We start from the raw sequence: 16,184 nt of genomic DNA on the forward strand, positions 1-16,184 counted from the left end.
GTAAAAAAAATGGTCCTTAAAAAGAACTAATTATTCTAATAATAATAAAGCTGAAAAGTCATGACTTATTACAATATTGCTTAATTTAATTAAGTCATAACTTTTTACAGTAATAAAAAATTTCATTAATAAATGGAGGTGAACAGTTGCGCCTTTAAATATGTTTTATTAATTTATATAATTAAAAAATTATGTCATGACTTATCACAATATTGCTTAATTTAATTAAGTCATAACTTACAGTAATCAAGAGTATCATTAATAAATGGAGGTGAACAGTTGCGCCTTTGAATCTGTTTTATTAATTTATATAATTAAAAAATAATGTCATGACTTATCACAATATTGCTTAACTTAATTAAGTCATAACTTTTTATAGTGATCAAGAATGTCATTAATAAATGAAGGTGAACAGTTGTGCCTTTAAATCTGTTTTATTAATTTATATAATTAAAATACCAGAAAATTTGGATGTCATGAAGATAACTTTTTTTTAAAAAAAAGTTGTATAGATTATATGTTGCAACAAATTTATTATCTGATGCAATCGATTATCTATTTGTTGCAATAGATGATATATTTGTTGTCACAAATGAGTTATCTGATGCAATAGATATATAATCTGTTGTCCAACTTAGTGTAAAAAAGAATGGTTCCTGGAAATAACTAATTATTTTAATAATAATAAAATTGAAAAGTCATGACTTATCACAATATTACTTAATTTAATTAAGTCATAACTTTTTAAAGTAATCGAGAATGTCATTAATAAATGAAGGTGAACAGTTGCGCCTTTAAATCTGTTTTATTAATTTATATAATTAAAAAATCATGTCATGACTTATCACAATATTGCTTAATTTAATTAAGTCATAACTTTTTACAGTAATCAAGAATGTCATTAATAAATAGAGGTGAACAGTTGCGATTTTTTGCCTAACTCATTCAAGTTTAATCCTCTATAAATAGGTCCCTCCTTACTTAATCGTTCATTCTACTACACACACTATTTATTCTTTGCTCTTGTTACACCTTCAACTACTTTCTCTTCAAGGACTTGATTGTTTTTTCCTGTCTCTGGTAAGTTTTTTTTCTTGATTTTTGTGTAAATATACGTTGTATTACATTCGAATTCTTTCTTTTCTTTATTTTTATTTTTACGTGTGTGTTTTGTCAACTTAAGCGTTTTCTAGATATGTCTGATATTATGTGGGATATCGCTATTTTATGAAACGCCATGGGAGAACTGCAGAAGGAGGTTCATGACCTGCATTGGGAGTTGGTCGCCGTTAGAGTAAGGATGCTGCGGGAGATCCGCAGGCTGAGGAGGGCGCTGCTGCTGCCAGTTGAAGATTGACCGGTTGTCCATACAAATAATAATGATGATAATAATAATTAAGTTTTTTTTCTTTTATCTATGTATTTTTTTGTTTGTTTTATAAAAATTTATGTTTGATGCATTTGACTTTTTACTTCTTATTTAATTTTCGTTCTGTCTATTTATTTTTCTCAATGAATGACATGTCTACAATTAAGGAATAATTTGATTGCAGTATCAATAACAAGAGAGCGACATATTAGTTGAGTTATCTGTTGGGTTTGTGACAAGAGCTATATTTTGTTGTTCGAAACAGATTAGTAATTTGGTGAAACAGATTATTTATCTGTTGAAACAGATTACTAATCTGGTGCAACAGAATACCTATCTATTCGATTCATAATACGGGCACCTAGAACCATAAACATGAATCCAACATGAGTCTACTGTTACAACAGAACATTTATCTGGTGCCACAGATAATGGATCTGTTTAAACAGATTGCTCTTATGTTGCATTTATGTTCACGTGCTAGCTATTGTTGAAAAAACAGCACACTAGCAATTACGTAGATGAAAAATTCAACTAAAAAGCATAATTTGACTTACCAAAGTCTCCTCTCAAGTAAATGCCAAAGTTGAAAGTGATTTACGAAATAAATTTTGACATAAGAATTTGGCCAAAGAGCAGCAATTGGGGTAACAACAACAATGGTCAACAAGAAGAATATGAAGATGATAATGAAGTATAAGATGATGATAATGAATCAGAAGATGATGAATAAAGCAGCAGCAACAATGAACAACAAATATCACGAAGAGAGAGAAAATAACAACGGATGAGGAGAGAGAAAAATACACCTTTTTTTCTTCGTTTCTCGTTATATTAACTAATATTTGGATCAAAGTGTAAATTTAAAAACTTATGAGTTATTTTGAAATTTTCCAAACTTTCTTAATCCATAATTTAGTAATTGTCACATCTACTAAATTATTAAGACTTGTGTCACCTACATCTCAGTTTAAATCTCTTTTGTCACCTGTGGCTCAAAGCCCCATGCTACTTATTCTCTTTTATATATATATATATATAGAGAGAGATTTTTTCCTGTCGAATTAAAATCACATAAATAAATTAACTTGAAGTACACTCTTCATCTCAATCTATGTGTTACTTTTTAAATTTTTTCAAATAAAATTATCTTTGATCATAATTTTTTCATATATCTTTTGAATTATCAATAATTGTAACTTATATTATTTTTTACTACTTTTCATATATACAAGTTTTCTAAAATTCGTGCTCAAATTTATAATTAAACTTAAACTGTTATCCCAATTAAATTTCTTTTGTTACATAGTATTTTTTAAAGTTTGTCGTGTCAAATCAAAATCACATAAAAAAATTAACTTAGAATACTCCCTCCGTATCAATTTTATATATCACTTTTCAAACTTTGAAATTCAAATGAATAGCCGTTTGTCCATAGAATTTTTTTTCTTTTTTCCGAAAAATTATTTCACTTTAGGGTGTGTTTGGTATGATGGAAAATGTTTTCTGAAAAATATTTTTCTATTTTTCTTTGTTTGGTTGTAATATAACTTTGGGAAAATATGTTCCAAAGGAACTCATTTTTCTCCATTTGAAAGAAAATGACTTCCCTCAGGAGCCAAGGGAAGTTATTTTCTAGAAAATATTGAGATGTGACTTATGGAAATTTGGAACCAAAATAAATCAAAATATGAATAAAATGATCAAAATAGGTCATTTATTTAATATATTACCAAAATAGGCTAAACATAATAATTTATTACCTTTTATACCTTTTTTTTAACGGTTTGATAGCGGATGTGTACAGTAAAAAAGTTTTAGTAAAACGTAGTAATAATTTATTACGTTTACATGATTTAACATAAAGAAGTGATGTGATAGTACACTGAGTTTTTTTAAAAAAATATAAATTAAAACTTTATAACTTTTTTAACTTTTACAAATTAAAACATTGTATTACAACTTATAAATTATAACTTTTTATTACGTTTCTTACGAAAGAAAAAATTTAAAAAAATTATTGTTTCGTTTTGTCAAATTAAGTACCACCTAACTCATTTTTTTTGACTTTTTCTTTCATAAATCATATTAAGAAGTTACTTTTTAATGAATAAGAAAATAAAAAAAAACATAATTATAAATTTATTTTATTATACGTAATAAAAAATACATTGTTTTCTAAATTTGGTCAGATGAATGTATAATTGTTGATGTCACATCTGATACAAATTGATCGAATGATTAAAAATGTGTAGCTAAATATTATGTTTTAGAACATATATATTATATTTTTAATTAGAGGGTCACACACTCATGTAAAGTTAAAATTTAGGTAAAAAAAATAGTATATTTTCTATTCATCAACCAAACATCATAAAATATTTTTTGAAAAATATTTTCCATTCAACAACCAAACAAAAGAAAATAAGTAAAACCCCAACTTATTTTCTATGAAAACATTTTCTAGGAAAATATTTTCCACCATACCAAACACACCCTTAGTGAAAAAAGTGAAAACATGCTCCGTTTGATCATGAATTTTTTAAATCCAACTCCAAAAAATTATTTTAAAAAGTGAAAACAAGTTTTAATTATTTTCACTTTTTTCATTTATATTTCTCTCACAAAATTTTAAAAACAACTTTAATTTATTATATTCATAATCAAACATAACTCCAACTCCAACTTATCTTGAATTCCAACTGAAACTTAAAAAAAAAAAGTAATTTTCATGGCCAAACGGGGTCTAAATTTCTTTCACATCATAATTTTTTTGTACACTATTCTTCAAAAAAAAAAAAAAAATGAAAAGTGACCCATGCTTCGTGTGAGGACATTTGGTCCAACTTTTTCAGTTCTCATCAGACAACAAATTCACGAGGTAAACCATCTTTCGTACGCAGACACACGAACGGAACATCTGAGATCTGCTCACAACAGCACAGTTCCACACTTCACTCACCATCACTACTTCCCATGCTCACTTCATCATCCAACAGAGAAATGCCCATGCTCCCAACAGTCCGCCATATCCAAAATCGTCTCAAAGATCTTCTCTTACTCTTCACCACCCTCCTTATTTTCTACTTAATCTTCCTCCTTCACCACCTCCAAAACCCTCAATCCTCCTTTAACCCAAACCCGAATTTCTCCAAAACCCCCTCAATTCCCACTAATCTTACACTCTCACACCTCTTCTTTTCAATTGCCGCTTCCTCTTCCTCTTTCTCTAACCGTCGCCGTTACATTAACCTATGGTACAATCCCAATTCAACAAACGCCGTCGTTTTCCTCGATAATCCAATTTCCAATTCTACCCTTTCTGTTCCGGCTGTTGTTTCTTCTGACACTTCGAAGTTTCCTTATTCTTTTCCGTCTGGTCGTCGTTCGGCGATACGGATAGCGAGGATTGTGAAGGATACCTTTGATTTGGTGAAAAATGTGAATTTTTCGAATACCCGGTGGTTTATTTTTGGCGATGATGATACGGTGTTTTTGACGGATAATTTGGTTAGGGTTTTGTCGAAGTATGATAGTGAGAAGTGGTATTATGTTGGATATAATTCGGAGAGTTATGAGCAGAATGAGAAGTATTCGTTTGACATGGCATTTGGAGGAGGTGGGTTTGCGCTTAGTGCTCCGTTAGCAAAGGGTTTAGCGAGGGTTTTAGATTCTTGTTTGATGAGGTATCCTCATTTGTATGGAAGTGATTCTAGAGTTTTTGCTTGTGTTGCTGAGCTTGGAGTACGGTTGACACGTGAACCTGGATTTCATCAGGTGAGGTTTTTGATAATGAAAAACTTTGTTATTACTTGTTTGGATTGTTGTTGCCTATTGTTTTGTGTTATTAGTTTAGATACAGTATTTGTTTTGATTGTTAGTTCAATTTTACTGGATCATATTGTTAGATCCAGCTTTAGATAACGACGGAAAGTCCCATTTTGTGTAACGACTTTGGTACGTAATGCTTCACCCATTTTATTAATTTGTTAGTCTGGGGTTGACTTGACACGGGATTTAACCTTTAGACTATTGAATCCTGTGATCTTAAACTAAAGACATATAGAATGTACCAAAATGTTCTTTAATTTTGTTGTCTAAAAATGCCATGTGAAAAGTTAGAATTGTAGAGTTCGACAAGAGGTAGTTACTTGGATGGTAAGCAACCGTCACTTCCTACCTTAACGTTGTGAAGTCGAGTCACCAAGGGAGAAAAAGGGTGGAACTTGGGAGCTCCGAGTAAAAAAAAGTATCATAGAGTTGCCAAAAAAGGAAAGATGCATTCTTTCTTTAGACGGACTAAAAAGGTAAGTGAGGCAAATAAATTGAAAGGGATGGAATAATGAAAGAACTTTATTAGTATTCATTTTTGTTTCTGGGGTTTGTTTTTAGTAGACCAAGAAGGAATTTTGGAGCTGGCTTTCATGAGATGACCTTATTTGGATGATCATAAAATCTGTTAGATGATAATTAAGTAAAAACACGAGTCAAATGATAAAGAGTGTTGGTAATATCTGAAATTGTGAAATGATTTATGAATGGATTCTTTCTTGTCAAGTTCGTGTATTACATAGAATGTTTCAGCTTTTGATATCTTTTTGCTTATTCGGTTAGCAGTGAACTGAAACTATGGGAACTCTGTTTAAGCATGTTGTCGCATTGCACAACTGCTTTGTTTTCTTCAATCTATTGTAATTCTGCAATTGCAATGATAGTAGAAATAAGTCTTGTGTTGATACAAATGACTTTACGGTGTTCATATTTATACTCCCTCCTCCCAACTTATGTGATGGTAGTTTAGTTCGCATGGAGTTGATGAAAGAACTATTTTTAAACTTGTGGTTATTTGTTAATATTATTTTCCTGCGCCGGGGTCTATCGGAAACAATCTTCTCTACTTCATCTGAGGTAGTGGCATGAACTGCGTACACTTTACCCTCCCCAGACCCCACTTTATGGGAATACACTGGGTATGTTGTTGTTGTTGTTATTTTATTTGGGAAGTTTCAAGTAAAAACTTCTCTAAATATAAAAAAATTATCATTCTTATTGGGACAAACTAATTGGAAATACCATCACAATAATTGGAATGGAGGGATTATGTTTTCTGTATGCTACCTTTTCGTGAGCTTACGAGTCTAACGTCAATGTTTTTTCTTTGCTTATTGAAGTTAAATGAACTAGCCATTTGAGGTTGCACATGATAGTATGTAAGTCACCTATAATGTTCATGATTTTAGTTTTGTATGATAAGTCAAAATTGCTTTCATTAATAGGTTGATGTTCGAGGAGATCTGTTTGGTATCCTTTCCGCACATCCATTATCTCCTCTGTTATCACTTCATCACTTGGATGCTGTGGAGCCACTTTTTCCTGGCATGACTAGGATTCAAGCTGTGGACCATCTCTTCAAAGCTGTCCATGCTGATCCTGCTAGGATTTTGGAACAAACAGTGTGCTACGACAAGTCCAACTTACTGACTGTTTCAGTTGCATGGGGTTACGCGGTTCAGGTGTTTGAAGGGAACGAACTTCTTCCAGATCTGCTCTCGCTGCAGCCAACATTTAGACCATGGAAAAGGGGTAAAAATGTCGCTGCAAAATATATGTTCAACACTAGAGCCTTCTCCAGTGATCCATGCAAAAGACCTGTGGTCTTCTTCTTGCAAAATGTTCTTTCTAGTAGTGATGGAATATGGACTGAATATGTTAGAAACGATACTGCAAACTGCATAAGAAGTAATCCTACAAAAAAATTGGTCAAGATAAGAGTCTTCTCGCAGAAGCTAGCCTTTGATGCTGAACAGGTACTCTAGTTTGCTTGTAGACACTCAACTTTATTTCTATTGTTTTGTTATTGTTGCTGTTCCTTTCTCTGTGGTGTATTACTATCTTGCCCTTCCTCTGCTGAACGTCTGAGTTACCTGTATCAGTTGAAAGTTCCTCGTCGGCCATGCTGTGACATTTCATCACCCATCAGTGAGACGATGATAATTGGTATTAGACAATGTGGGTATGATGAGTTGATCTCAATGAAGACTTAGTAAGATCCTCAAAATTGCTCTAAAAAATGACCTGTCAATCCATGGCTGGACGGACGAGCAGGGATCATGCAGACTTTTGACAGGGACTTCATAGTTTTAAAAGGTACAGTTTCTTGTTACAAAGACATTACACGCCTTTGCCTTTCCGCCTTTATTCCCTTCCTTGATTAACAGAAGACTATTTCTCCCAATGCTATTCTGGTTTCCAGTTTCTAAATCATATAAGGTCCTACCTCTCGTTATTGCAATATTTTTTGCCTTTTCTGATGACTCTTTAATTGTGGTGTCCCCTATTTCTGTTATCTGTTTATGACTGAATCATATCCTTTCTTTGAATTAGAAATGTAACAGCTTGGTATTCTTTTTATAAACCAAAATGGCTTTACCTATCACTGGGATATTTGGATGTAGAAATGTTCTGTGTCTTGTTGTAAATAAATTTCTTGAAGTCGGCATCATCGGTTTTTGCAACAATTTGGATTACGGATTTATGGAACCTTTGAACTAACTGTACCTCCCCCATCTCTGCACCTATCCTAAGTGAGAATTAGTGTTCGCAAGTCGTTCAAATGATTTCTTCATCTATGCCTAATCCTTGGTGGACTGTTATCGGATATTTGTGTTGGAGAGAGATAATAAATATTCGATAATATTAATCGAAATGTACGCAAGCTGACTAAAGTACTTGGTTGGCCTTCTGAGATGTGCAGTGTTTTCTTTTTATGAATAACCATTATCCACCCCTACATATAAATTTGGTAGAAGGCAATGTGAGGATAGGAAGAATATTTAATACCTACCTATATGGAAGATGATCGCGAGATACTTAATAGTGAACTGTGCTGTCATAGCTGTGTGTGACTTTTAAATCCACACTAACATAAAGTCGAATATGTAAAATAATAATAATTAATTTAAGGGGAAAGTACATTCATGCCCCATAGGCCACAGGAGTAAACTATTTCTAACTAAATGCCCTCTTCCCTTGTAGCTTTAGTTATTTATCTCCCTTTTAATTCTTTTCCTTTTTATTTATCTACTTCCTTTCTCTTTTTCTTTTTTTTTCTCATTTCCTTTTTTCATTCTTTTTTTCTTTTTTTTTTGTTGGGTTAACAGGGAATAAATTTATTGATATTAAACAGTTACAGATGGGACAAAAGTAGTGTTCGGAGCACTAAATAGTGCAGACAAATTTCGCCAACTAGCTAACTTATTACACCGTTCTATTAACTAATCTAGAAGTGGACAATCCTTGCTTCTCATGGAAAAGCATAGGGAAGGCGTCGACTTGAGGCTGCATCAAAACGGTAACTTGATTAGTGGTAGGTAGTCAGGATCCCATTTTACTCAAAAAGTCAGCAACTGCATTTACTTCAGGAAAATTTTGTCGGAGTACTAGATTCCCAATCTCCTCAATAACAACCTGCATAAAGAGAGCAACGGGTTACATGTTGGAGAGGTTACCTCAAACATATTAAGCAATTCAGTGGAATCTTCTTCTATTTTTATGGGTGGATAATGGCATGCTGCAACTAATTCAAGGACTTGCACCAAGGCTTGTAGTTCTGTAGAGGTAGGATTTGGAACATCAAAACAGCCTATAAAACCCACAATCCAATCTCCATGGAAATTTCGAACACCACCATCAATGCCACCTTTATTTTGACCGGGGATAAAGGAACCATCTATGTTTAATTTATATGTATTTATAGGGGGCTTTATCCAGGTAATGGGAATAGAAACTTGACAATGAAGGTGGGACTTGGTAGTGGTGAGGAGCTTGTATTCGATGACTTGGGTAGTGACCATACAAACTGGCAAAAGGGACTTTTTTTTTCTCATGGAGATTAGTATTTCTATTGATCCATAGATTCCACAACGCAAAAGGGAAAAAGTTCAGCCAACCAAAAAGCGATGGAGGAGTTGATGAAAAAGAAGGAAAATTGACATGCTTAAGGGCATTTAACCAATGAGATAAAGATAGATCAAGCAAATCAATATTCAAACCAAAATGCAACCAAAACTTTTTAGTAATGTAACATTGTAAAAAGATGTGGGCAGTAGTCTCTGCAAAGTGTGAAAAATAGGGCATATTGGATCATTCACAATACCTAAACGATTAAGATAACTAAAAGTGGGCAGACATTCCTTAGAGCAAAGCCAAAGAGTAGTGATAGACACTTTTGGTCGTGAATAAACCATTGGAAGAGCCTGCCAAATAGGGTATGTCAAGATTGTTAGAATTCAAGCCCAAAGTAATAGATAGAAATTATGATCTAATATCCGGAGGAAGCTGCATAGAAATTTTTTCCCACCTCCAACCAGTACTATCCCAGAGTTCCGAAAGTTTAAAGGAAGATTCTTCTAAGGTCAAGGGGCCAAAAAGAATTTTTCGAAGGGGAGGGGAATCGGGTATCCATTGATTAACCCATAAATTAACTGCTTTACCCGAAGAAGGTTTCCAAGCTATATTGGGAGCACAGATGTGTCTTTGCTTCGGTCCATATGATACCACAATATATCTATATGCTGTCATGGTATCATTGATGTCTGCTTTAATCCTTAAATTAGTCCTCTCCATGATACCATCACAATATACATATATATATTGACATGGTATCATTGGGGTTTGCTTCAGTCTGTAATGATACCATAACAATATATTTATATACTGTCATAGTATCATTATTGTCTCTTTCAATCCTTTAATGAGACCTTCATGATACCGTCACAGTATATCTATATACTGCCATGGTATCATTAATGTCTGCTTCAGTCATTTGTGGGACCTCCATGATACCATCACAGTATATCTATATACTATCAGGGTATCACTGACGTCTACTTCAATCCTTCAGTCAGACCTCAATGACCTCCATGATACCATCAGTGTATATATATTGACATGGTATCATTGAGGTTTGCTTCAGTCTATAATGATTTCATAACAATATATCATACATATTGTCATGGTATCAGTGATGTCTACTTCAATCCTTGGTGGGACTTCCATGATACCATCACAGTATATTTATATGCCATCATGGTATAATTGATGTCTGCTTCAATTCTTCAGTCATACCTCCATGATACCATCAATGTGTATATATACTGACATGGTATCATCAGAGTTTGCTTCAATATGTAATGATACCATAACAATATATTTATATACTGTCGTGGTAACATTAATGCCCACTTTAACCCTTTAGTGAGATTTCCATGATACCATCACAGTATATCTATATACTAACATGGTATCATTGATAACTGCTTCAGCCCTTCAGTGAGACCTTCGTGATACCATCATAATATATCTATATACCAACATGCTATTGTTGGGATTTGCTTCAATCCGTATATACTGTCATGGTATCACTGATACCTGCTTCAACCCTTCAGCGAAACCATGATACCATCATAATTACACAATATATCTATATACTAACATGGTATCATTAGGGTTTGCTTTAGTCCGTAATGATACCATCAGAATAGATGGTATAATGTGATGTATCATAAAGGACTGTTCTAGTCCTTCAATGAAAAAATTCTTTTCTTTATTATTTATTGTTTGGAAAGGAGCCTTGGAGTAACTGGTAAAGTTGCCTCCATATGACCAGGAGATCACGGGTTCAAGCCTTGGAAACAACCTCTGGAAGAAATACAAGGTAAGGCTGTGTACAATACACCCTTGTAGCGGGGCCTTTCCCCGGATACCGCACATAGCAGTAGCTTTAGTGCATCGAGTTGCCCTTTTTTTGATTTATTATATTTTTTATATTTGTATAAGTTCAAAAATAATTAGATAATATTTTATCTTTGTATGTTATTTTATCTTAAAAATAAATGATACAAAAAAGAGGATAATATGACAAAAAATAAAAATATATATTTCTAATTAGATATAAAGAATTTTTGTTTTTATATCATTCCAACAATTTTACTTGTGCAAAAACTACAAAAAAAAATAAAAATATAATTGACTTTTAGATATAATTTTTGTTTTCATTTTCATAAGTTATTCTTTTTATAAAGTAGGCAGGATGAGGCGGGGTGGGAAGGGTCGGCCTACTGTTAGGTGGGGCAGCCCGACTCCGGTTAATGCTTTGGAGATTGGGGCGAAGTTGGAGGGGATGAGAGAGTGGGAGTGCAGAGGGGACGTGGATAGTATGTGGGATAGGGTTGCTGGTTGCATCAGGGCGTCTGCTAGAGAGGTGTTGGGTGTTTCGAGGGGCGGTTCTGGCCGGTATTGGGGGGGGGGGTTGGTGGTGGAATGAGGAGGTTAAGAAGAAGGTCGAGACGAAGAAGGCGGCTTACGTTAAGTTGGTTGAGAGTAAGGATGAAGAAGAGAAGCGGGTGAGTAGAGAGAAGTACAAGTTAGCAAAAAAGGAGGCTAAGTTAGCAGTCACGGCTTCTAAGACAACAACTTTTGAAAGTTTGTATAAGGGGTTAGAGGAGAAAGGCGGGGAGAAGAGGATGTTTAGACTTGCCAAGGTTAGGGAGCGGAAGGGTCGTGATCTCGACCAGGTGAAATGCATTAAGGGGGAGGATGACAGAGTTTTGGTGGAGGACGACCTCATTAAGAAAAGATGGCAGTCTTATTTTCATAGGCTCTTGAATAATGAGGGGGATAGAGGTGTTGTGTTAGGGGAGTTGGAGCATTCCAGGGAGGGTCGCGACGTTGGTTTTTGTCGGCGTTTTAAGGTAGATTAGGTTAGTGAGGCCATTCGCAAGATGCAGAGGGGCAGAGGGTGATGGGGCCCGACGAGATAACGGTAGATTTTTGGAAGTTCTCTGGCGGGTCAGGGTTGAAGTGGCTGACCAACTTATTTAACAATATTTTCAAGTCAGCAAAGATGCTTGAGGCGTGGAGATGGAGCACGATGATCCCTGTTTATAAGAACAAGGGTGATATTCAGAGTTGCAACAACTATCAGGGTATTAAGTTGTTGAGTCACATGATGAAGATTTGGGAGAGGGTGGTGGAGTGGAGGTTGAGGAAGATTGTGTCTATCTGGTCGCTCCACGACCGAGGCAATTCACCTTGTGTGGAGACTGATAGAGCAGTATAGAGTGAGGAAGAGGGATCTTCACTTGGTGTTTATTGACTTGGAAAAGACGTATGACAAGGTCCTTAGGGAGGTTCTTTGGAGATGCATTGAGGCGAGAGGGGTCCCGATGGCGTACATCAGAGCGATTAAGGACATGTATGAGGGAGCGAAGACTCGGGTAAGGACAGTGGGAGGAGATTCTAAGCATTTCCCGGTCTTGACAGGGTTGCACCAGGGATCAACTCTTAGTCTGTTTTTATTCGCTTTGGTGATGGATGTGTTGACGCGAAAAATACAAGGTGAGGTGCCTTGGTGTATGCTTTTCGCAGATGATATAGTTTGATGGATGAGTCGCGACAAGGGGTTAATGATAAACTGGAGGTTTGGAGGCAAGCCCTAGAGTCTAAAGGTTTCAGATTGAGTAGGACCAAGACGGAGTACTTAGAGTGCAAGTTTAGTGACTCGAGACAAGAGCAGGAGGTGTTAGTGAAGTTGGATTCCCAACGGTTTGCAAGAGGGAGAGTTTTAAGAATCTCGGGTCTACGATTCAGGGAAACGAAGAGATAGATGAGAATGTCTTCCACCGTATTGGGGCTGGTTGGTTGAAATAGAGGCTCGCTTCATGAATTCTATGCGATAAGAAGGTGCCTCTCAAGCTGAAAGGCAAATTCTTTAGAGTTGCAGTCCGGCCTGCTATGTTGTATGGAGCGGAGTGTTGACCGATTAAGAATTCTCATATCCAAAAGCTGAAGGTGGCGGAAATGATGATGTTGCGTTGGATGTGTGGATTCACTAGGGTTGACAAGGTTAGGAATGATATTATTCGGGAGAAGGTGGGAGTGGTGTCAGTGGAGGAAAAGATGCGGGAAGTGAAGTTGAGATGGTTTGGTCATGTGATGAGGAGGGACATGGATGCCCCAGTTTGTAGGTGTGAGCGGTTGGCCTTGGTTGACTTCAAGCGGGGTAGGGGTAGGCCGAAGAAATACTGAAGAGAAGTGATTAAACGTGACAGGAAGCAGTTACAGTTGACTGAGGACATGACCTTGGATAGGAAGATATGGAGGAATAGTATTAGGATAGAGGGTTAAGGGTGTGGTTGAGGCGTTGTCAGTATTTAGGTGGACTTTGGGGTCTTGTGTTTGGCAACATGCAATTTTCTGTGGATGTCGTACCGTTGTTATTTTATTGTGTTCTAGGATTTTCATGCTTTTGTATGCTGTCTTCTAACTTGAGCTGGGGGTCTATCAGAAACAGCCTCTCTACCTCTTTAGAGGTAGTGGTATGGACTGCGTACACTCTACCCTCCCCAGACCCCACTATGTGGGAATATACTGGGTATGTTGTTGTTGTATTCTTTTTATAAAGTATATTGACCATTAGTTTAGGTTTAAATAATAAATTGGTGATTTTAATATTTTTCTTAATGGATTTTTTGTTATAACTTAATTATTTTATTGTTTTATATTTTTCTTAGTCTAAAAATAATTAGTTGATATTTTTAATTTTTGTAAGAATTTGGGTTGGTGAGGAAGGTAGAGACAAAATACACGAAAGGAAAAAAATATTAATGAAGAATAATTTTAAACTGGGGGATGCATTAATTACTACACATGAGGGAACAAGGGACATTTTATGTTACAAGGTTGAATGTGTGCAGTTTGTCGCTTTAGGGGCATTTGGGATAAATATTTTGGGCTTTGTGAGTATTTGACTCGTTCGTTCATGGGGTGGGTTGGGGGTTTTAGGGGTTGGTGGTGGTGGTGGTGGGGGGCACAGGTAATTAGTTTAGGTAGAGTGGGTACTTTGTGCTTAATTTAACCCTCCTTGTACTAGACACTCAAGGCAGTATAACCCTAAAGAATGTCTAATGGCTTTATGCTTCTCAACTTCTATTTAGTAATGAAGTACAACAATAACTCCTCAATTTCAAAACCGATTATGCTCACCTATGCTTGCTATGTGAACCTACCACATTCATTGTGCTCAATTTGGACATATTTCACTAAATAGTGAATGGTTTGTCTTTAAGGCAAATAAGGTTTTTCTAATACTAGACAATCATATTATGTTTGGTAATCATATTCAAATCTCTAACCAAACCTAAGTTGTTCGGAGTCTTCACTTTTGGTGCCACACCCTTGTCAACAGGGCATGGGTGTGGGTGTGGGATATATACCCAATTTGGTGAACCAATTTTGGGTACTTTGACCAAAATCGACGGTGAAATTTCGACATATTCAATGCTTTTTTGTAATCAAAACAAAAGCTAAGGCGAAATTGATTAAAATAGTCTTTCATTTGTCTTTTGTCTCACTATTATCTGTTAAAACATTTTGGGAGTCATCTGTAATTTAAAATTAGGTTTGGCATGTTATGCAACCTTGTTGGATGCACAAGGTGGCTACTAATAGCTGAATGGGGATAGCATTTAACATCCAAAACCATAGGGATTTCATGCTTTTCATCCCAAGTGCCTTTCAACTCCTTCGTTATAATTTCTCTTCAGTTAGAATTTGGAAAAGACAAGCCGATAAGCCTATAAGAATATAGTTCTATGACCACGTGAAGAAGTTTCTGGCAAGTTGCACTTACTGATTCATGATATTTCATATTTCTTTAATGTTGAAATATAAGAACTGCATAGCACAATTTCACACTCACGCCTCAATAACCTCTAGTTGACATACTTGGCCAGTATAACATGGATGAACAAACTGTGAATTGGTACTTATATGATTTTGTTAGTGTTCTGTTTATGTAACATGGCTCAGGTTAAGCCACCCTATTTAATAGCAGCAGGTATATCGGTAGCGAAGAATCTCTTACATATATATATGCACACGCAAAAAATTATGATTTGAAATTGACACGTGTGGAATAATCATTCATGAATTTTGCTAGCTAGTAGTGATAATAACGATGCTTTGATTCATATTGCTTGATTCACATGCTGAAATTAGCCAGGAATAGATCAGAGAATTTCCTAATGGTGTGTGCATCACTAAACCAAATTGCGGAACTCCTTGTCCCTAAATTTCATTTCCTTTCGGCTTTCTCTTTAGGGCGTTGTTTTGGAAGTTGAATGCATTATTTTGCAATAGTTTGAACTTATCACTGCACAGATTTTGAGTTACTTGCAATGAGTTGTTCATTGCATTCAAAACTGACAAAAATGCAGTGGTTAAACGCTTATTTTTGCCTTTTCTACATCTTCCCACAGTTTCAAATAGTGAAATTCATTTCTTCTCCTTGGCATTGCAGATTTATGCGATTGCGGGAGGGTGTGGCTGTCATGTATGTTGCATCTCTTCTGGAATGAGTACTATCATTTTTCCGCACCTTGGGAGGCTCGTCGATGCCAGGGATCTCATGTTAAAAGCAAGCTCTTTCTGGGTGTGTTCCGACTCACCACTGAAGTTGTTATTCTTATGTTTTATGAACTACGGGTTTACATTTTAGGAATTTGTACTGGAGAAAGATGAGTTATATGGTAACTAATTCTTCAGCCGGCGATTAGCGTAGGCTGGCCTCAGGAAAGTTTTGTAAGGTGGCACGAAAGGCATATATTAATCCACAAGAAATGTATTAGCTTAGTCCTCATCAAGCTGTGGTTTTGAAAACATTTCTTGCTTACATTTGATGGATACAGTTGCAAATATTGAGAATATGATCAACAAGCAGCTTAATATGCTCAAAATTAGAATTTATTTGATTTAC

General features: G+C 35.4%; 1 protein-coding gene across 1 annotated transcript; it reads left to right on the plus strand.

Moving 5' to 3' along the window:
* The first annotated feature begins 4,192 nt into the window (after positions 1 to 4,192).
* On the plus strand, positions 4,193 to 16,172 carry LOC107878273. The gene is made up of 4 exons (XM_016725200.2): positions 4,193 to 5,146; positions 6,646 to 7,176; positions 7,303 to 7,516; positions 15,729 to 16,172. Exons 1-3 carry the CDS (start codon positions 4,346 to 4,348, stop codon positions 7,411 to 7,413), a joined length of 1,443 nt encoding a protein of 480 aa, XP_016580686.1. The 5' UTR covers positions 4,193 to 4,345; the 3' UTR covers positions 7,414 to 7,516; positions 15,729 to 16,172.
* Positions 16,173 to 16,184: the final 12 nt, after the last annotated feature.

This window comes from Capsicum annuum, chromosome 7 (assembly GCF_002878395.1).
Source record: "Capsicum annuum cultivar UCD-10X-F1 chromosome 7, UCD10Xv1.1, whole genome shotgun sequence".
In the NCBI taxonomy this organism is placed as follows: domain Eukaryota; kingdom Viridiplantae; phylum Streptophyta; class Magnoliopsida; order Solanales; family Solanaceae; genus Capsicum; species Capsicum annuum.

Excerpts from the sequence above, each read along its gene's own strand:
- LOC107878273 (XM_016725200.2), top strand. The coding sequence starts at position 4,346 with ATGCTCACTTCATCATCCAACAGAGAAATGCCCATGCTCCCAACAGTC. Across the intron at positions 5,147-6,645 it reads GTGAACCTGGATTTCATCAG|GTTGATGTTCGAGGAGATCT; the intron begins GTGAGGTTTTTG and ends TTTCATTAATAG. Across the intron at positions 7,177-7,302 it reads TAGCCTTTGATGCTGAACAG|TTGAAAGTTCCTCGTCGGCC; the intron begins GTACTCTAGTTT and ends TACCTGTATCAG.